The sequence below is a fragment of the Oncorhynchus clarkii genome, chromosome 32 (genome assembly GCF_045791955.1).
Source record: "Oncorhynchus clarkii lewisi isolate Uvic-CL-2024 chromosome 32, UVic_Ocla_1.0, whole genome shotgun sequence".
Classification (NCBI taxonomy): domain Eukaryota; kingdom Metazoa; phylum Chordata; class Actinopteri; order Salmoniformes; family Salmonidae; genus Oncorhynchus; species Oncorhynchus clarkii.
The window spans coordinates 21,138,400-21,159,222 of record NC_092178.1 but is presented as its reverse complement, the minus strand read 5'-3'; the positions used below and the strand labels follow the sequence as shown (position 1 = coordinate 21,159,222).

The following is a 20,823-nucleotide window of genomic DNA, read 5'->3' as shown; positions in this document are numbered from 1 at the left end:
ATGGTTCCCAATCAGAGGCAGCTGTCAATCGTTGTCTCTGATTGAGAACCATACTTAGGTAGCCTTTTCCCACCTGTGTTTGTGGGTAGTTGTTTTCTGTTTTGTGTGTCTGCACCTTACAGAACTGTTTCGTTCCCGCGCTCTCTTTGTTGTTTTTTGGTTATTGCAGTGTTCAGTTTATTTATTAAAATGAACATGGACACTTACCACGCTGCGTTTTGGTCTGATCCTTCCCATTCCTCATCCGAGGAGGACGACGATCGTTACAGACCCTTAATACTTTAATTTACTCCGCTTAGATGGAGTCTGTTTTTGATCCATAGATATGTGAGCGAGCATCTATAATTGATGGGAATGTTCTTTCAAAGTGTTTTAACAACCGAACCAACCAAGTTAGTGTCTTATTACTTTGCTCCTCTGCGTTCACGCTGCATCAGCAAATAATAACAAATAATGGCGTTTTTTTATCTGTTCGTTTGTCAACTTTGCCCTGCCTCACTCTTATCAAATCAAATCAAATGTATTTGTCACATACACATGGTTAGCAGATGTTAATGCGAGTGTAGCGAAATGCTTGTGCTTCTAGTTCCGACAATGCAGTAATAACAAGCGAGTAATCTAACCTAACAATTCCAAAACTACTACCTTATACACACAAGTGTAGAGGGATAAAGAATATGTACATAAAGATATATGAATGAGTGATGGTACAGAACGGCATAGGCAAGATGCAGTAGATGGTATCGAGTACAGTATATACATATGAGATGTATATACATATGAGATGAATAATGTAGGGTATGTAAACATATTAAGTGGCATTGTTTAAAGTGGCTAGTGATATATTTTACATACATTTCCATCAATGCCCATTATTAAAGTGGCTGGAGTTGAGTCAGTGTGTTGGCAGCAGCCACTCAATGTTAGTGGTGGCTGTTTAACAGTCTGATGGCCTTGAGATAGAAGCTGTTTTTCAGTCTCTCGGTCCCAGCTTTGATGCACCTGTACTGACCTCGCCTTCTGGATGATAGCGGGGTGAACAGGCAGTGGCTCGGGTGGTTGTTGTCCTTGATGATCTTTATGGCCTTCCTGTGACATCGGGTGGTGTAGGTGTCCTGGAGGGCAGGTAGTTTGCCCCCGGTGATGCGTTGTGCAGACCTCACTACCCTCTGGAGAGCCTTACGGTTGTGGGCGGAGCAGTTGCCGTACCAGGCGGTATAATGCCATCATTGTAAAATGTCTATTCTCTTCTGTACATAAATCATTGATAGGCACTGACACATGTACAGGCACCAGCATTCGAAAGCCTGTATCAAACTACTCAGAGTCAGAGTGCTGATTAAGGATCAGCTTGGCCTTTTAGATCATAATGAATCGACATCGACATAGGGGACCTGATCCTAGATCAGCACTGATGCGTAGAGGCCCAGGGCTGTCTACCCCTGGCTTATGCCGCATTCAAAGCAACTAGGAACTCAGAACTGGGAACCTGGAAATCTCCAACATTCGACTTCAGTGCATTCAAAACACCTGGGAACTCCGTGGAAAAGAACGAGCACAGACTGGGATTTAAAAAAAAAAATCTCATCCAAATCGGGAATTCCCGCTCGGGAGCCTTTTATTTGATTTCACCTTTATTTAACTAGTCAGTTAAGAACAAATTCTTATTTGCAATGACGGCCTACCAAAAGGCAAAAGGCCCCCTGCGGGGACAGGGGCTTGGATTAAAAAAATAAAAGATAGGACAAAAATGCACACCACATAGAGAGAGACCTAAGACACCAACACAGCATGTTAGCAACACATGACATGGCAGCAGCACAACATGGTCACTGCTTTCTAGAGCTCTGACTTTCCCACCAGAAGATTACTGACTTCATGATTTGACCTCATATTTTTGAGTTCCCAGTTGTTTTGAATGTGGCATTCCTCAGGCCTTTTGTTGGATTGGTAAAAATGACTATTTTTCATTATTTCTTGACAAGTTTACTGACCGGGACATAGTAAAACATAAAATCATACAGTAAAAAAATAACAACATGCTGAAGTTAATGTGTGTGCTGCCAGGAGCCAATTGTGAACTACTTTAATGGGGAATTTATTAATATTCCACTTTACTAGAATTTCAAAGTTGGTTTTCAGAAATAGTGCACATTATCCCCATCTCATCATTCAGAGAATAACATTCAAAAGTACGCTCAGTGAGTGGCCAGTTTATTAGGTACACCACCAATTATTCATGTGGCCATGGCTTGTTATATAATGCAGGCACACAGGCATTGGGTTAGTGTTCAGTTGAATGTTAAAATGGGCAAAATGTGTGACCTAAGCGACTTTGAGAGTGATGTGATCGTCAGTGCCAGGTGCGCCGGTTCCAGAATTTTAGAAACGGTCGGCCTCCTGGACTTTTCACGCAAGACTGTGTCTAGGGTTGAGAAGGAATGCCTCCAGAGAAGGGTGTGACAAAAAAAAACATCCAGTCAGAGGCAGTCCTGTGGGCAAAAACGGCCTACCAAAAGGACGGTGAGAAGTCGAAGGTGAATGGCAAGAATCATGCAAGATAACAGACGGCCCCGAACAGGCAAATAAAAGTACAGTACAACAGTTGTTCGCAGAATGGCATCTCGTAACACACATCTCGTCGGTCCGTGTCACGGATGGACTTTGCAGCAGACGGCCCCACCGGGTTTCACGCCTATCAGCAAAAAACAAGAAGAAGTGGCTCTCAGTGTCAACGGAACAGGCTGGTGGTGGTGGTGGTATAATGGTGTGGGTAATGTTTTCCTTGCACACATTAGGTCCCATGATACCAATTGAGTAACTTTTCTATGCTCCAAAGAATTCAGGCCCTTCTGGAGGAAAAAGGGTGTCCAATACGGTACTAAATGGGTGTACCTAAAAAGCTGTTTAACTGAACAGCCACACCATCTCCCAATAGGTACTAACCTACAGTATCTGTCAGTATGTCTATCTTCTGTGTCATTTATTACATACTATTGTTGAGTTAGTACATAGAGTTACTGTATATGTGGTAATTGTAGAATATTTCTACTTTCCAGCTGTGCATTCCCTGCGGTTTGTTAGTACTCTGGGACATCAGGAATACCAGACTTGCCAGAGTTCGTGACTATGGTGCTGGTGAATGGAAATCCCTTCTCCTACTATGACAGTAACATCAGCAGAATGACTCATAAACAGGAGTGGATAGCCAAGTCAGAGGGGCCTGACTACTGGGAGAGAAACATTCAGCTGTACATTGGTAATGATCTGCTCACCAAAACCAACCTGGTTGTTTCCCAGCAGCTCTTCAATCAGACTGCAGGTGAGTGATGATAAACCACCCTTATTAACATCGGTATTAAATATCAACTTAACTAAGCATGTGTGTGTGTATTACCCTCCTCTGTAACCAACAGCAGAGCCTCCTCCCTGTGTGAGTCTCTGATAAGAGAGAAAGCAACGAACAGAGAAAGCAGTGCACTGTGATGATATCTCGACAACTCTGAACCTCACTCGGTCTCTCTCGTTGCCTCTCTCTCTCTCTGGTGTGCACATATACCAGGTAATGTATGGTTGTGAGTGGGATGAAGAGACTGGTATCACTGATGTGTTGTTCCAGTATGGTCATGATAGAGAGGATTTCATCTCATTTGACCTAAAGACAATGACATGGGTCACTCCAAAGCCACAGGCTGTCATCACCAAACACAAGTATGACAGTAACATAGCTGTCAATGAGGGGTATAAGCATTACCTCACCCAGAGGTGTATAACATGTCTCAAGAAGTATCTGCAGAATGGGAAGAGTACTCTGCAGAGGATAGGTACAGAAACACTGGGACAATTTCTTCTACATACACAATTCTTATTTAATTCTGTTGAGTTTTTAAATGTGTGCATTGAATTGTACATAAGTCACAATACTGTTAACACTGTGCATTGTTAATAGCAACTTCCTTATTCTGCTCTACATCTTTTCCCTGTCATTCTTTCTCTCCCATCTCTGTCTCTTTACCCCACCCTTCTCTCTCTTCCATCCTTTCTTTCCACACCCATTTCTCTCCCCCAGTGTCTATCCTCCAGAAGACCCCCTCCTCTCCAGTTGTGACATGTCATGCTACAGGTTTCTACCCCAGAGGAGTGATGGTGATGCGGATGAGAGGAGAAAAGGATATCCATGAGGATGTGAAGTATGGAGAGACCCTCCCCAACCACGACGGGATCTTCCAGATGAGGTCTCGTATGACGGTGGACCCTAAGGAGTGGGACAACAACAACACCTAAAGCTGTGTGATCCAACAAGAACCCTGTATTACACCCTGATCTGTTCCACCAGTCTTTGTGCTCATCTCCACCCCAATCCAGGTGTTGCCCATCTTCCCCATTACCCCCAGTGTATTTATACTTGTGTTCTCTGTTTATCTGTTGCCAATTCGTCTCGTCAAGCTTACCAGCGTATTTTCTGAGTTCCTGTTTTCTACTAGACTCTGATTTGACCTCTTGCCTGCCCTGACACTGAGCCCGCCTGCCTGACCATTCAGCCTGCCCTGACCTCGAGCCTGCCTGCTGCCCTGTACCGTTTGGACTCTGACCTGGTTTATGAACTTTTGCCTGTCCTCGACTTGCCTCTAGCCTGCCCCTTGGTTGTTCAATAAATATCAGAGATTCGAACCATCTGCCTCCTATGTCTGCATCTGGGTCTTGCCCTGTGTCATTATACCCTGAGGATGAAGTCACCATCTGGGTCTTGCCCTGTGTCGTTATACCCTGAGGATGAAGTCACCATCTGGGTCTTGCCCTGAGTCGTTATACCCTGAGGATGAAGTCACCATCTGGGTCTTGCCCTGTGTCGTTATACCCTGAGGATGAAGTCACCATCTGGGTCTTGCCATGTGTCGTTATACCCTGAGGATGAAGTCACCATCTGGGTCTTGCCCTGAGTCGTTATACCCTGAGGATGAAGTCACCATCTGGGTCTTGCCCTGAGTCGTTATACCCTGAGGATGAAGTCACCATCTGGGTCCTGCCCTGTGTCGTTATACCCTGAGGATGAAGTCACCATCTGGGTCTTGCCCTGTGTCGTTATACCCTGAGGATGAAGTCACCACCTGGGTCTTGCCCTGTGTTGTTATACCCTGAGGATGAAGTCACCATCAGACTGGAACACTCAGGTGGTCAAGACCAACTGGAGTTAGCAATTATGATCATACAGAGAAATTGTGAATGTTACGGCATACTTGTAGAGAGGCTACAGTCTACAAAAAGGACCTCTGTCATGTTAATTGATCCTTTTTTCCTTTGAATATTGGTAAAACATTTAACTCTATGCATATAGTCATAGGCTATTAATTTATTTTTACCTCATAAACCACAAATTCCCAAACTTAGCATACCAAACGTTCAAAATAAAAACAAATTACCTCAATGATAAAGCATTTACTGTGTGGAAAGGTGTCCTCTTTCCTGGCCAATGAAGTCCAATTTTGGGGACCATTTTTTACTCATCAACGGCACAGTTGAGTTTTAATCCAAAACTAGTTGGAATACCACAGATCATAATTACATCACTTGCAATTAATGTCTGCACGGTTGACTTCAAATTGCATAGCCAATTACCATTTTCTCATGGACATTTACAATAAGAACTGTAATATGATCTTTGTAAGCACTGAGAAGCTGTGGAGGAGTGTCCCTAACTTATGTCATGTCATACTAAGACCAACGCCTAAACAAGTACCCATAATTCATTAACATATTTTTTTCATTCCAGAGGATGACAATGCAGGTTTCATCATTGGGAGTGTGGAAGCTGCTGCTACTTTTGGGTCCTCCTGGCAGCTGTCTGGTTAAACAGGAGGAGGACCAGGGAGTCATGCAACAACTACCAGGAACACAGAGACTAGTGGGGACCAGAAACATAGGGTAGATTCATTACATTCAGGGATGTCATTCCAACTAGTGTTCTCCCCTATCATTTGTATTTTCCTACATGGATTTCTTTAGGTATTATACAGTATATTCCTCCACCAGTTTCCCACATTATGAAGAACTTCTCATTCTAGATAACTATCAAGTTAAGTGGGTGGGTCATTTATTACAATATTATGGTTGTTCTAGTCTAGGTAAACATCCAAGTAATGTACATAATGTTAATATGGAATATGTGCAAAATGTAAATATAGAATATAAGTAATATACAAAATGAGGACATGAATGTGTAAACAGATGTAAATATGTGCATCAGAAGTCAATCCAAAAGGTAACATTTTTCACATTATATGTTTATACTGAAAGTTGCTGTATTTTTCTAGCCTTTTTTATACTCAAAGCAAACTTCATTGTGAAGTTCGTTGATCATAAAAACCTGACCTCGCCTACAGGTGCATCAAAGCAGGGACCGAGAGACTGAAAAACAGCTTCTATCTCAAGGCCATCAAACTGTTAAACAGCCACCACTAACATTGAGTGGCTGCTGCCAACATACTGACTCAACTCCAGCCACTTTAATAATGGAAATGGATAGAAATTGATGTAAAATTTTTTATCACTTGCCACTTTAAACAATGGCACTTAAGATAATGTTTACATACCCTACATTACTCATCTCATATGTATATACTGTACTCTATATCATCTACTGCATCTTGCCATCTTTACGTAATACATGTATCACTAGCCACTTTAAACTATGCCACTTTTATGTTTACATGCCCTACATTACTCATCTCATATGTATATACTGTACTCGATACCATCTACTGCATCTTGCCTATGCCGTTCTGTACCATCACTCATTCATATATCTTTATGTACATATTCTTTATCCCTTTACACTTGTGTGTATAAGGTAGTAGTTGTGGAATTGTTAGGTTAGATTACTCGCTGGTTATTACTGCATTGTCGGAACTAGAAGCACAAGCATTTCACTACACTCGCATTAACATCTGCTAACCTTGTGTATGTGACAAATAAAATTTGAATGGATTTGATTTGTAGTTGTAGCCTATTAAAGAGAAACCAGCTATAATCAGCAAGTCAATTTAAACTAAATAGAGACCACATTTGTATTAATGTTTGTATCTTTGTTATGAAAAGACAAAATGTCTGCTGTGTTTTCCTGACACGCTGATTTTGAAAGGCCCACAGTAAGTTCAGCTGTTCTGACTGCTCTGTTCCAGTCATATGGGCTCAAATGTCAGCCTATTCCCTATATGGTGCTCTACCAGGCCCCATAGTAGTTATGGGTCTATGGGCTCTGATCAAAAGTAGTGCACTAAATAGGAAATATGGTGCCATTTGGGACACAACCATGGTGTCGGTGTAACAGAGACACTGACTCAGCAGGAATTGACATAAGCTTTTTTAGCCACTAGTTCTTCGGACAAGTTGGACAGATTGTTTTACATGTCCGAAAGCTCAAGGACCAGTGGAAGCAAAATTTCCCAATAACCTCAAAGATCCACCACCATATTTTACAGTGGGTATGGGGTTATTCCCTGCATGGGGCAGCAGGTAGCCTAGTGGTTAGATTGTTGGACTAGTAACCGAAAGGTTGCAAGATTCAATCCCTGAGCTGACAAGGTAAAAAACTGTCATTCTGCCCCTGAACAAGGCAGTTAACCTGCTGTTCCTAGGCCGTCATTGACAATAAGAATTTGTTCTTAACTGACTTAAATAAAAGGTCAAATAAAATAAAAATAATAAAATGTTTCACTTGACGCAAAACCCACCACTGGTGTGCGTGGCCAAATAGCTTTTTCTAACAAATTTAAACACCTAGAGTTTGATAAATGGCATTGGAACTGGTGCTATGGTCAGATGACATGAAAATAGAGCTCTTTGGCCACACACACCAGTGGTGGTTTTTGCGTGAAAAATGTGCACATGCAGAAAAGTACCTCATACCTACTGTAAAATATGGTGGATCTTTGATGAATGCACTACTGTAATTCGCTCTGGATAAGAGCGTCTGCTGAATGACTAAAATGTCATGTAAAATTTAAGGGGCTATTTTGCTCCTTCTAAAGCTGTTCTCCAATCTAATAAAACATTTTAGAAAAAGGCTCAGTGCCATTTTCCTGACAAGGGGAGGTATAGTATTGAAAACGGGGATGCCAATCATTTTTACCCCTATCTTTAAGATAAAAAATATTACTTGTTAAACAGAATTTCTCTTAGCAATTGTGTTAGTATAAAATAATATACAGTTGAAATTCGGAAGTTCACATGCACTTAGGTTGGAGTTAGTAAAACTTGTTTTTCAACCACTCCACAAATTTCTTGTTAACAAAATATAGTTTTGGCAAGTCGGTTATGACATCTGCTTTGTGGATGACACAAATAATTTTCCCAACAATTGTTTACAGACAGATTATTTCACTGTATCACAATTCCAGTGGGTCAGAAGTTTACATACACTAAGTTGACTGTGCCTATAAGCAGCTTGAAAAATTCCAGAAAATTATGTAATGGCTTTAGAAGCTTCTGATAGGCTAATTGACATCATTTCAGTCAATTGGAGGTGTACCTGTGGATGTATTTCAAGGCCTACCTCCAAACCCAGTGCCTCTTTGCTTGACATCATGGGAAAATCAAAAGAAATCGTAGACCTCCACAAGTCTGGTTCATCCTTGAGAGCAATTTCTAAACGCCTGAAGGTACCACTTTCATCTGTACAAACAATAGTACACAAGTATAAACACCATGGGACCACGCAGCCGTCATACCGCTCAGGAAGGAGACGCGTTCTGTCTCCTAGAGATTAATGTAATTTGTTGTGAAAAGTGCAAGTCAATCCCAGAACAACAGCAAAGGACCCTGTGAAGATGCTGGAGGAAACAGGAACAAAAGTATCTACAGTATATCACAAAAGTGAGTACACCCCTCACATTTTTTTTATATTTGAGTAAATCTTTTCATGTGACAACAGTGAATAAATGACACTTTGCTACAATGTAAAGTAGTGAGTGTACAGCTTGTATAATAGTGTAAATTTGCTGTCCCCTCAAAATAACTCAACACACAGCCATTAATGTCTAAACCGCTGGCAACAAAAGTGAGTACACCCCTAGGTGAAAATGTCCAAATTGGGCCCAATTAGCCATTTTCCCTCCCCGGTGTCATGTGACTCGTTAGTGTTACAAGGTCTCAGGTGTGAATGGGGAGCAGTTGTGTTTAATTTGGTGTCATCGCTCTCACACTCCCTCATACTGACTGGTCACTGGAAGTTCAACATGGCACCTCATGGCAAAGAACTCTCTGAGGATCTGAAAAAAAGAATTGTTGCTCTACATAAAGATGGCCTGGGCTATAAGAAGATTGCCAAGACCCTAAAACTGAGCTGCAGCACGGTGGCCAAGACCATACAGTGGTTTAACTGGACAGGTTCCACTCAGAACAGGCCTCGCCATGGTCGACCAAAGAAGTTGAGTGCACGTGCTCAGCGTCATATCCAGAGGTTGTCTTTGGGAAATAAATGTATGAGTGCTGCCAGCATTGCTGCAGAGGTTGAAGGGGTGGGGGGTCAGCCTGTCAGTGCTAAGACCATACGCCGTACACTGCATCAAATTGGTCTGCATGGCTGTCGTCCCAGAAAGAAGCCTCTTCTAAAGATGATGCACAAGAAAGCCCGCAAACAGTTTGCTGAAGACAAGCAGACTAAGGACATGGATTACTGGAACCACGTCCTGTGGTCTGATGAGACCAAGATAAACTTATTTGGTTCAGATGGTGTCAAGCGTGTGTGGCGGCAACCAGGTGAGGAGTACAAAGACAACTGTGTCTTGCCTACAGTCCAGCATGGGGGTGGGAGTGTCATGGTCTGGTCCTGCATGAGTGCTGCCGGCACTGGGGAGCTACAGTTCATTGAGGGAACCATGAATGCCAACATGTACTGTGACATACTGAAGCAGAGCATAATCCCCTCCCTTCAGAGACTGGGCCGCAGGGCAGTATTCCAACATGATAATGACCCCAAACACACCTCCAAGACGACCACTGCCTTGCTAAAGAAGCTGAGGGTAAAGGTGATGGACTGGCCAAGCATGTCTCCAGACCTAAACCCTATTGAGCATCTGTGGGGCATCCTCAAATGGAAGGTGGAGGAGTGCAAGGTCTCTAACATCCACCAGCTCCGTGATGTCGTCATGGAGGGGTGGAAGAGGACTCCAGTGGCAACCTGTGAAGCTCTGGTGAACTCCATGCCCAAGAGGGTTAAGGCAGTGCTGGAAAATGATGGTGGCCACACAAAATATTTACGCTTTGGGCCCAAATTGGACATTTTCACTTGGGGTGTACTCACTTTTGTTGCCAGAGGTTTAGACATTAATGGCTGTGTGTTGAGTTATTTTGAGGGGACAGCAAATTTACACTATAATACAAGCATAATACAAAGTGTAATTTCTTCAGTGTTGTCACATGAAAAGATATACTCAAATATTTACAAAAATGTGAGGGGTGTACTCACTTTTGTGATATACTGTATATCCACAGTAAAACAAGTCCTAACCTGAAAGGCCGCTCAGCAAGGACATCACAGGGAAGGAAAATGATATGGATATATTGAAGTAACATCTAAATACATCAGTCAGGAAGTTGAAGCTTGGTCGCAAATTTGTCTTCCAAATGGGGGGGTTCTGTTTTTTGTGTTGGTTTTTTTTTCACAAAAAATATATTTTGTATCTTCGAAGTGGTAGAAATGTTGTGTAAATCAAGTGATACAAACCCCCCTAAAATCAATTTAAATTCCAGGTTGTAAGGCAACAAAATAGGAAAAATGCCAAGGGGGTGAATACTTTTACAAACCACTGTATGAACTGTTTATAGTGACCACGGTCCATTCTTTAATTTATCAAATCTATCCTAGCCAGAGATGTAAAGTTAGAGCCTATGCATAATGCTGTGTGTAGCCTATAGTGTAAATAACATGTACTAAAATACCTACTAAATTATGAAGGTATAGCTAATCAAAGAGTACTCTATAAACGAGGAATGCATTTACTCAAATCGACTAATAAGATGTATTAGTCATGAAAGAATAAACACTCATACAATAACAGTGTACCTGGAATACATGACATGCAAAATACAACAGATGACTATCAACTAAATAAGACTCCTGTGTTTACTTACAGGTGTGTCTTCAAAATAATATCTAGAGAGAAAGTCTGTGTGTCTGGTACAGTGAATTCACTGCCCATTTAACCATATTGAAAATGGGAAACTCACCCACAACTTTATGATATACATTTTGTGTCAATTTTTTTAAGGACACAGCTCAAATATTGCCACCACCTCAGCACAAGCAAGCTGATGTTAGATGGGTAAATTGCTGAACCTGGCATTGGGGCCCATTATACTATAATCTCATATCATGTGGCAACCTGGTCTCAGAGCATTTTGTATTCTTCTGTATGAACTGTATATCTGAAACACTCCATTCAGTAAAATGTTACATTTTGCCTATTTTTATGTAACCATACCAAATATATATATATATATCATACTATTTTGAGTGTCTTAGTAAACTAAATGTTACACCTAGTCTATGATACCAGGCTGTGTGTGGGCATATGAGTAATGCTCACACGCCTCGGTCTTCAAACATGTACATTGAAGTGCAGTAGCAAGTTTGGAACTGTTGTACTTTAACTGTATGTTACATGAGGATCCATAGGGACTTCAGTAACTTTGTTCATTTGCTTGTCTTTTATCATCTGCTCAGGTTGTGTACAACTTACCTCTCTGTTGTATGGCAATGTGCTTTACATATTTCTCTTCTCCTTCTACAAAACATGTTGGAGGCGTGGAGATTTGTTTGGAAGTGTGTGTACTTAAACTGTCTGGACTTTGCTGTTTGCATACCTTCAGTTTCCCAGTCGATGGGTCACTCAGTGAGCAGGAGTCACAAGTAGCGGCTGTGTTTTTCTTTTTCTTTTCTTTTCCATTTGAGGGTGAAATGCTAGAGCAACCGCAAACGTGTGGAATTGAGGTTTACTCAGTCATCATGGAGGAGGACGGGGGAAGCCCTCTCTTCAAGTACCCAGTATCTGACTTCCTGTTGACAGTCGGTGGTCTGGTGTTCTTTCTCCTGGACGTGGGACTGGACGCGTGGGCGGTGGTGTCTTTTTATCAGGAAGAGGACTATGTGTTCATGGGACTGCTGGTGTTCCTACTCCTAGGTTCCTCAGCCCTGGTCCAGGCTTTCAGCTGGCTGTGGTACCACTATGACAAGGACGGGACTGAGACCAGGACTGAGAGCCTTGTGAAGAACCTCTGCTCTCTCAAGATCCTACATCTTTTCCAGATGGGAGTCTACCTCAGGTGGAGTTCAACTGTGTTTACTTGGTGTTGAACTGGAAACAGTACAGGCTGTGTTTATAATCTAAAAAGGTTGTTTTCAGAGTCCTTGTGAGTCTGGCAAGCAAGGCTCCTTTAAGAATTCTCCTTCTCTGTTTCCCTTTCTGCTCCACTGATTGTGTTGCAGTTGAAAGGAATAGTCCCGGCTGACAGGAAAAATACAGCAAATACAATTGCCTAATACCATGTTTTAAATGATACATAAACATTCCAGAGTACATTGTCAGAGTTGTACATTCATGAAGTAGTACATCATTGAAGTAAATGAGTAGCAGTTCTCTGAAAGAGTTTCCCACTCATCTCAAGACAGAAACACCTTTGTAACCACACTTCTTTGTATTATAGAATTAAGATGGTGAATATAGTTTCAAATTACACATACTGCTTGGCTGTCATTCTAGATATGCTGGTGTGGTGAGGATCTCGATATGTGGCTTCTGCTGTGGAAAGCGTTACATGGACGGCGATGCTGTGTATCTGACCCATGACCTAAGCCTGCTGCGCCTCATCGAGGCTTTCTCTGAGAGCACCCCACAGCTTGTCCTCATGATCACTATCATTGTCCAGAGGGGAGAGGTTGAGCCCATCACAAGTACATACATGTATAGACAGAGACTGCGTCCCAAATGACACCCTATTCCCTATATCATACACAACGTTGACCAGAGTCCTATGTGCCCTCGTCAAAAGTAGTGCAAAAAATAGGGAGCCAAATGTGACAGTCCTAGAGGTATGGCACATTGTGGCTGGTATTGCCCTGTAACTAGGCTTCAGAGTTTTCTCCTGACCCTACATAATCTAAGAGTACAGACTCCAAACATTATGATACATTTTTATAATTTCATCCATTGTCAGTTAGTTGATCAGTCTGTTATTTAACATCCTGTGTTGATGTTCTCTCTCCCTCAGTCTTGAAGGCACTTGGTTCAGCATCTGTCATCACCGTCAGTGTGACCATGTACCACCGTTCCCTGCGCTCCTTCCTCCCTGACAAGGCCAAGCAGGGCTGGTTCTCCTCCGTGGTCTACTTCCTGTGGAACCTGCTCCTTATTGGTCCGCGTGTGGCAGCAGTCGCCCTCTTTGCCTCAGCCTTCCCCTGCTTTATCACTGCCCACTTCCTGTCTTCCTGGATGGTTCTCTTTTTCTTCGCCTGGCGACTCAAGACAGACTTCATGGACAGTGCCGGTGGAGAATGGCTCTACAGGGCCACCATAGGACTCATCTGGTATTTCAGCTGGTTCAATGTGATAAAGGGGGACACCAGGTGCCAGAGCACCCTCTACCACACCTGGATAGGAGTGGATATTGGTATGCTTTGTGGTCTTTGGGTGTGGCAGATGAAGAAGAACCCTCCATATTTTGAACTGCCACTAGATCCCTATGTCATCCTTGGCATTATGATCTCATTCTACATTGTTGGGCTCGGTCTTAAGGTGATATACTACAAGTACAGTCACCCAAAGATCACACAGCTGAGAGAAGAAGAGCGTTGCCTCGAGCCGGAGCCAAGGTCTGAGCCAGAGGATCTCACCTCAGATTGCCATGACGAAGTGGACTCTAGGCTTATGAGCCATAGAATGGGTCCTACAGAACCGGTCATCAGAGTCAATAAGAGGATGAGGAACTTAGCTGATAACTTCTACTCCTGAATGGATCATCAGAGACCTCCTGAACATGGAGAAGGTTGTATGGGCTTGTTTGACATTGCAGCCGACATTGCAGTCAGTCTCAATTAGTCATTCAGTCACAATTTACCCACAGTGACTAAATGGTCTGTCACATGTGGAGATGGAATCCACATGACAGATGGCTGTGTGAGCCCTTCCCACACTGGTGAAAATACCAAGGTCCTTTAAAAAAATATATATTTAAACTTTATTTTGACAGGGAGTCATGCTGAGACCAAGGTCTCTTTTACAGATGAATCTGGAGGCGAAAGAAACGCACACCTGTTCAGGCGAGGTGCTGGCTAGCAGTGTTTTTGTTGTTGTTGGAACATCCCTTTAATGGAAAACTTCAGCTCCCCTAATCGTGATATTTCAACTGAACATGTAGTTTGCTCACCTGCACATACTCCAACTTCTTTTAGAAGTAAGAGTTATTTTATACCTCCAGCCAATCGCAATCACTCTATTGAGACGTATTGCAGACTCGTTGAAAAATATGTTGGTAATCTCCTTAAGAACAAAACAGGAGTACATATCCTTCCATAATTTAACAGAGAATGAAACACAAGCTTTGCTTGATTTACAATCCGATACGTCAGTCCTTACCCGCCCTGCTGATAAGGGCGGGTCGGTTGTACTCATGGATAGTACAGTTTATGTAAAGGAGTGTCATTAGACAACTGCTTGACAACACCTCTTACAAGAAACTCAGAAGTGACCCCACTTCCTATTTTCAGAACACTATCTTTACTGTCCTAGATAAGGTTTTAAGTTCTGGTCAGATCACCAAAAAAAAAACACAACTTTTTGGTTAATCAACACCCTAAAAGTGTAACTTTCTATACTTTGCCGAAATTACACAAGAATGTTACAAAACCTGCAGGGCGCCCCACTGTAGCGGGCATTGACACAGTAACGGCCCCTTTATCGACTTTTGTTGACTTTTTATTAGAGCACTCGCAGAACAGCTTCCCTCCTTTGTAAAGGACACCAGCAGTATGATCTCTATTAGTGAATCTCTTGATCCTCTCCCTGATTGTACTTTGTTAGTTACTTTTGATGTTGAGTCGTTATACAGAATATTCCACACGAGGGCGGTATTGAAGCCATGGAACATTGTCTTCTGCAACGTGACCCTAATGAATTACCTTCCAGTGCATGCATTATGACATTGTCTGAAATAGTACTTGCACACAACTACTTCATATTTCTAAATGATTTCTTAATTCAGATGAAGGGTACTGCTATGGGTTTACTAATGCTTCTAACTATGCTAATTTGGGTTACATGGAGAAACAGTCCATTTTCAATCCTCTCAACAACAAAACATCTTGTCTAACATTATTATTTGGAAACGGTACATTGATGTTTTTGTTCTATTGAGGGGTGAAGAGAAACAGCTCCAGGCACCTGAGATTTACTACGCAATCTGACACACGTCAAATTAGTTTGCTTGATCTTCTGATTTTGTTTGAGGATAATGTTCTATACACTGATCTTTACAGGAAACCTACTGATCGTAACAGTTTCTTGAAAAACAGTTTGCCCACGGGTATGACAAAACATGTATTTGTACTGCTCTAATTGTGTTGGTAACCAGTTTATAATAGCAATAAGGCACCTTATTGGGTTTGTGATATATGGCCAATGCACCACGGCTAAGGGCTGTGTCCTGGCACTCCGTGTTGCGTCGTGCAGAAGAACAGCCCTTAGCCGTGGTATCTTGGCTATATACCGCACCTCCTCGGGGTCAAATCATGATGTCAGTGATCTTCAGGTCGGAAAGTTGGAGCTCTAGAAAGAGGCCCGAGTTGGATGACCGTTCAAAAAGTTCAAAGTTGTCTTTCTGAGTTCCCAGTTGTTTGAACGTGGCATCAGATTGTAACTATGGTACCTCAGGGTTGCCAGCACATACCCCACACCCCCTTCCAGGGGTTTTATTTTTTATTTAACTTATAAACTTCTCCTGTGTTTGCCCCTGATAAATCCCCCATCATAGTGGTTTCATCCAAACTTGACAACCCTGATAAACTTTCGCGTATGGTTAGGCTGGGCAGTCGGCTTCTATTTGAAGTGATGATCTGTGAGGTGATAACATTTATTTGCTTTGTGATTTGTCAAAAACTGTAAACGACTTGTCAAGTCATGTGCTCCAGTTTTTGTATACACTATAACAAGTACATTGAAGTTTGGCCACTTTTCAGCATATTACAAATCTAAATTCATATTTTTCAGACAAAGGGCGCAGCCATCTTTGAATTTGTTTATTTGCGTTTTATAGTGAATGGCATTCTGGGATTAGGGAGTATTTACTTGTCAAACAAACATGGCTGCCATCATAAATCATTTAACTGCTGTTAATTTAGCTGACACGCATCGCTTTTCTAAACAATATTGCATTTCTCCCTTGTACTCACCAGAGATGTGGCACATTGTAAATAAGTCTAACTGTTAGGTTACTAACGTATGTTTTGGTCAGCGTAACCTGTTATTTAGACTGGTTTATGGAATGAGTTTGGCTGTGTTCGGATGACGTTCGCGTTTATCTTCTACAATAACAGATGAAATTGAGGAATAAAGTTGTGAAGACTTATTTCCAATTAGTACAAAAGATTATTTGGATGCTTTTCAGACAATGATAGTTTAGACGCGTTTGTTGCATCATACGTTCTGTTGCTACTGTTCCAATCATATTAGTGATGGCTCGCTGCAGGGACCGTGCACTCAACAATGATCACAAATATGTGATTGTATGCATCACAGGGTTTAAATACATGAAATAGGACAGTGATCACATTTGTGATCACAGATTTACCGCCGTCTTGAATCTTTCAAAGTTATCAGCTCTTTAAAATCCTGCTTTAGCAGCTCCGAATTAGGCAGTTTGAAGTTGTTAGACCCAGGCCTCTGGCATAGCATGGAAGAAAGCCACTGAGTAATAGCCTCGAAACATTTCTGATCTCTTGAGCTGCGGACGATTTGAACCGAGCCGGTGGTACATTCCAGAGGAAGGGGACAGAGCCTCTGAAGTCACCGGGGCATACTATTAGACGAATTGAGCTTCCCATAGCACAGTAAACATTCCAGAAATGTGTATTATTGTCATGAAGTTCTTACTACTGCAGTCTCGTGACCACAGCGGATCAGGGTTACATACTGAAACGTTAGCAGGGCCTCCAGCGTGGACATTTTTAGGATTCGATGGTAATAACCTCAGAGGATTTAATAAGTGTCATCTCTCACACAATCATTTTCATACAGCTGCTAGCGAGAGGTTCTGAAGCACTTAATGGTGTACATTTGCATTTTTTTGTTCTTTGTATGCAAACATGACTATAAAATGTGCAAAGACAATGAAAACCAGGCACTTTCAAAGTCATTTTATTTGTATTTACAATTGCCTTGAGTGTTATTATACACAGGACAACCTTATTGGGCCTTCAACAGTGTTCTGGTCCCAGACAAAAAAAAGTGGGGTGGGAAAACACGTCCCTTACATGTTTTATCGTCAAGGCTTTTTTTCTACAGAAGATAGTCACACTAGCTGAGTATTCAAGAAATAACATGATCAAGTTGAGCCAGATATGTCCCTACAAAGCTGTGCCTTCATAGCTCCTTGCATTTGAAATGTAAATCACTACATGACAGCCAACCGAGACTTGTCAAAATGCACTTATAAAATTGTACATAGTTCTTAGTCTTCAACACAAATCCAAGGGAAATGTAAAAAGCAGACAGCTTTTTTTTTAAACAATCAACTTTTTTTAGCAACAGAGTACTTTAAATCAGAAACCATCACTGATAGAAATACATGCACCTAAGATAAAACAAACTAAATCATACCAATCAAAGGGGTGAAAGGCAAACAAAACTAAAGATGATCTAATGAACAGTTCAACAATAAAAAACAATACATGGGATTTTGGTTTGGGTATGCTGACTTCCAAATGTGTGTCAACTTCACAAAATGCCATGTCCATGACACCCTTCCATTCTAAAGGATCTAATTCATCATTTTACAATGCATCCATTTCCTCTCAACTCCATTAGGTAGTAACATGTACTGTTTTAGGAGAACATACACCAAACATACTGCAAGTCTATATACATGCTTCACCGCAGGCGGTGGATCTGGGCACCATTCAAAAGTACCACGTGATACAGATTTGATTGTCTAAGCGGTAAAAGCCAGTCACAGCGACTCAGAAAATGCTACATGACAGCATTGGGATTCAGTTTTCAACAAAGGGAAGGATGCGATGACTTAGTGAACAAAGCTGCGAATCGTCTTTAAAAGGAGAGAATTTCCACTGTAACATGTCATCGGCAGGACAATCAAAACAAGAAAAAACGTATTCAAAAGGAAAAAAAGACATTATTCACATACAGTAAGCTTTTCAGTGCTACTGATAGTTACAAATAAAAGATTTCAGCACCGATTAATGACGGTAAAAACAAAAGATGAGTAGTAAAATAACACTTAAACTAACGTGTAACAACAACCATGTTTGATAAATGCATTTAACACAACTTAAGTATTTCCCTTAGAGATGATATATTCATATACAATATAGATGGCTAAAAAGGCACAATACAAATATGTACAAGACACTCTAGAAAGATGCAAACAAATACACAAAGAACACATTCTTAACGGTCAAGCTGCAGGGGTGTGTAAAATGGCCAAATCTTCTTCAGGCTCAGTATTGTTTAGTCATAATCTCACACAGACCAGGGTTTAATAATATCAACCCTCTAACCACCTCTCTTGACCAGCTAGCTACATGCGGCAACAAAATGTCCCTTGAAATATAGACCAGTTAATAACAGGCATACCATTACCACTGACCAGAAATGTATTGCACGGTCATCCCCCCCCCCCACAATATGTATAATGATGAGGGTAGAGCGACTGACTATACTGCAAACAGACAGCGGCTGTATATTTTTTGGGCACCCCAGCTAGTACACAGATGAATTACCAATTTGGGGACATATCTTTGTATGCTGCCGTTTCTCTATTCAAAATGTGACTATAGGAACATCTGTGGTATTTGGAAACTGTGGGAAACACTTGGGAAATAATTCAACACATAATTTTGGTAAGTTACCCACCACATTGAAATAATGGTATCTGGGGTTGCACCATGCAAATCAGCTAAAGATTGATTTTACAATTGCGACCTACACACATTTCCATTTATCAATGACTCAAGCAGTTGATCTTTGTGATGGAAAATATCTGCCATGTGAGGTAATCAGGACCAAATTGACCAGACAAACCTGTGACTTGGTCTAACATAATTTCCAGTATTGAACAATAACAACAATTGCACTGTATCTTAAACAACATGTGATTGGATTGTGCCATTTGCCATTCCTTTCAGCAAACTGCTTTTAAATGCTATTTGTCAAGTTTAAGTCCCTCTGCAGGAATTCAAGGACACTTAGGGCTGTGCTCTGAGGAACAGTTAGCCCAATGGGGACAGCCTCTAAAAGGTTATGTATACATGTACACACATTGAACTTCAGCACAATGCTGAAGAAATTACACATTGTTTTGAAGGCCCATCCTCAGTCTTTTAAAGTTCATTTACAGAAAGGCCTGGTTTGGCTTATCTTAGGTAATAATATACAGCAACCTGGGGTCCGTAGATATCATGCAGTGAAATACAGGCTAGGTTCTTCATTGAGTCATTGTCTTTGCCACACATCAGTTTATGTAAAAAGACCACAGAAGACTGTTAGGCTGTTGAAGTCTGACACAGTGGAGAGGTCGGGACAGCTGAGAGAAGGGTGGTTTTATAATGAGCACAACATTCTATCTCCATGGAGGACATTGTCAGTACTAGAGTATAACTAGTAGAAAGGTTACATCCAGAAGGCAATTGAAGGTCATTCCTAAGTAGCCATCTCATCATATGCTTAGAAAAACTAAAACAATTCCCAACCCCAATCAATGCTGCCTCAGTAACATTGAATCCTGTTTTCAAGCTTTGGAATGAGTGCAAAATAACCCCAAAATTAGAAAAATAATTCATTTTGTGACATTATCCTTTCATGTATAGCTACCGAGGGCTCTAAAACAATCCAAAGCGTTCGTCCGTGATGCCCGACAGTGCTGCAGACCTTTGCTTTGGTCAATCCACGAATGAGAGACAGTGTGCATCCCAAATGGCACCCTTTTCCATATATAGTCACTACTTAGTCAAAAGTAGTGCACTGCATAGGGAATAGGCTGTCATTTGGGATGAACCCAGAGGAACAACAGCCTGTGGGTTGTGGAGCCAGAGGTTTGTCTTCTTCCCTTTAGTTGTGTCCTCTCTGACTGCTGTGCCCCAGTGCCAGGATAGCTGCCATAGGGAGAGTGCTGCTGGGCAGGAGCCCTGCATCAGAGAGTATATCTGTCCAGTCTGCTTCCCAACCACTGCCATCCCCAAGTCCATCTCAGTTCAGTCCATGGCCATCACATGGGGCAAGAGTAACTCACTAGGGCCAGCAGGTGTGTGTGTGTGTGTATTTCAGAGGGCTGGGGTGGAGCCAAGTACCTAATAATAAGAAAGAAAATAAGTCACTCCACAAGCGAACAGTGGTGTGACTGACTGTTTCCTCTGTGTCAGACCTCTATCCCTTCCACTCTACAAGAAGTCTAGCTCCAGAGCTTGGTGCAGGGATACTAGGTCCCCGTGGGTGGAGATACGCCAGAAAGGCATGTTGTGCTGCAAAAACAGAGCAGAGATACCAACAGTCAAATCAATACAACAAGACTAATTTACTGCAGTGTTGAGTGTAAATGGGG

General features: G+C 41.8%; 3 protein-coding genes across 13 annotated transcripts in view; 2 read left to right on the top strand and 1 right to left on the bottom strand.

Moving 5' to 3' along the window:
• The first annotated feature begins 3,129 nt into the window (after window positions 1-3,129).
• On the top strand, window positions 3,130-4,284 carry LOC139391913 (major histocompatibility complex class I-related gene protein-like). Its single transcript, XM_071139525.1, has 3 exons — window positions 3,130-3,322; window positions 3,450-3,824; window positions 4,058-4,284. The coding sequence occupies exons 1-3, from the start codon at window positions 3,130-3,132 to the stop codon at window positions 4,282-4,284; spliced, it is 795 nt and encodes a 264-aa protein (XP_070995626.1).
• Window positions 4,285-11,862: 7,578 nt separating this feature from the next.
• LOC139392463 (XK-related protein 8-like) lies at window positions 11,863-18,395 on the top strand. Of its 2 annotated transcripts, XR_011629680.1 has the most exons (4): window positions 11,877-12,321; window positions 12,759-12,949; window positions 13,267-15,667; window positions 15,731-16,617. XR_011629680.1 is itself a non-coding variant. In XM_071140470.1 (3 exons), the coding sequence occupies exons 1-3, from the start codon at window positions 11,957-11,959 to the stop codon at window positions 14,004-14,006; spliced, it is 1,296 nt and encodes a 431-aa protein (XP_070996571.1). In that variant the 5' UTR covers window positions 11,863-11,956; the 3' UTR covers window positions 14,007-18,395. The 2 variants fall into 2 exon arrangements, 1 of the variants encoding a protein (XP_070996571.1); XM_071140470.1 differs by having other exon boundaries at window positions 11,863-12,321; window positions 13,267-18,395.
• Window positions 17,390-20,823, bottom strand: part of LOC139392461 (eyes absent homolog 3-like) — a 29,232-nt gene continuing 25,798 nt past the window's right edge. For all 10 annotated transcript variants that reach the window (XM_071140463.1, XM_071140465.1, XM_071140460.1 and 7 more), the window contains one exon: window positions 17,390-20,743. In XM_071140463.1, the coding sequence (XP_070996564.1) occupies window positions 20,663-20,743 (81 nt within the window). In that variant the 3' untranslated portion in view covers window positions 17,390-20,662. The remainder of the gene's footprint in view (window positions 20,744-20,823) is intronic.

Bases quoted from the DNA above. Each gene is read 5' to 3' on its own strand.
- LOC139391913 (XM_071139525.1), top strand. From the start codon at position 3,130: ATGGTGCTGGTGAATGGAAATCCCTTCTCCTACTATGACAGTAACATC. The intron at 3,323-3,449 runs GTGAGTGATGAT...GTCTCTGATAAG, and splicing joins GCTCTTCAATCAGACTGCAG to AGAGAAAGCAACGAACAGAG. The intron at 3,825-4,057 runs GTACAGAAACAC...TCCACACCCATT, and splicing joins GAGTACTCTGCAGAGGATAG to TCTCTCCCCCAGTGTCTATC.
- LOC139392463 (XM_071140470.1), top strand. From the start codon at position 11,957: ATGCTAGAGCAACCGCAAACGTGTGGAATTGAGGTTTACTCAGTCATC. The intron at 12,322-12,758 runs GTGGAGTTCAAC...CTGTCATTCTAG, and splicing joins CAGATGGGAGTCTACCTCAG to ATATGCTGGTGTGGTGAGGA. The intron at 12,950-13,266 runs GTACATACATGT...TCTCTCCCTCAG, and splicing joins AGAGGTTGAGCCCATCACAA to TCTTGAAGGCACTTGGTTCA.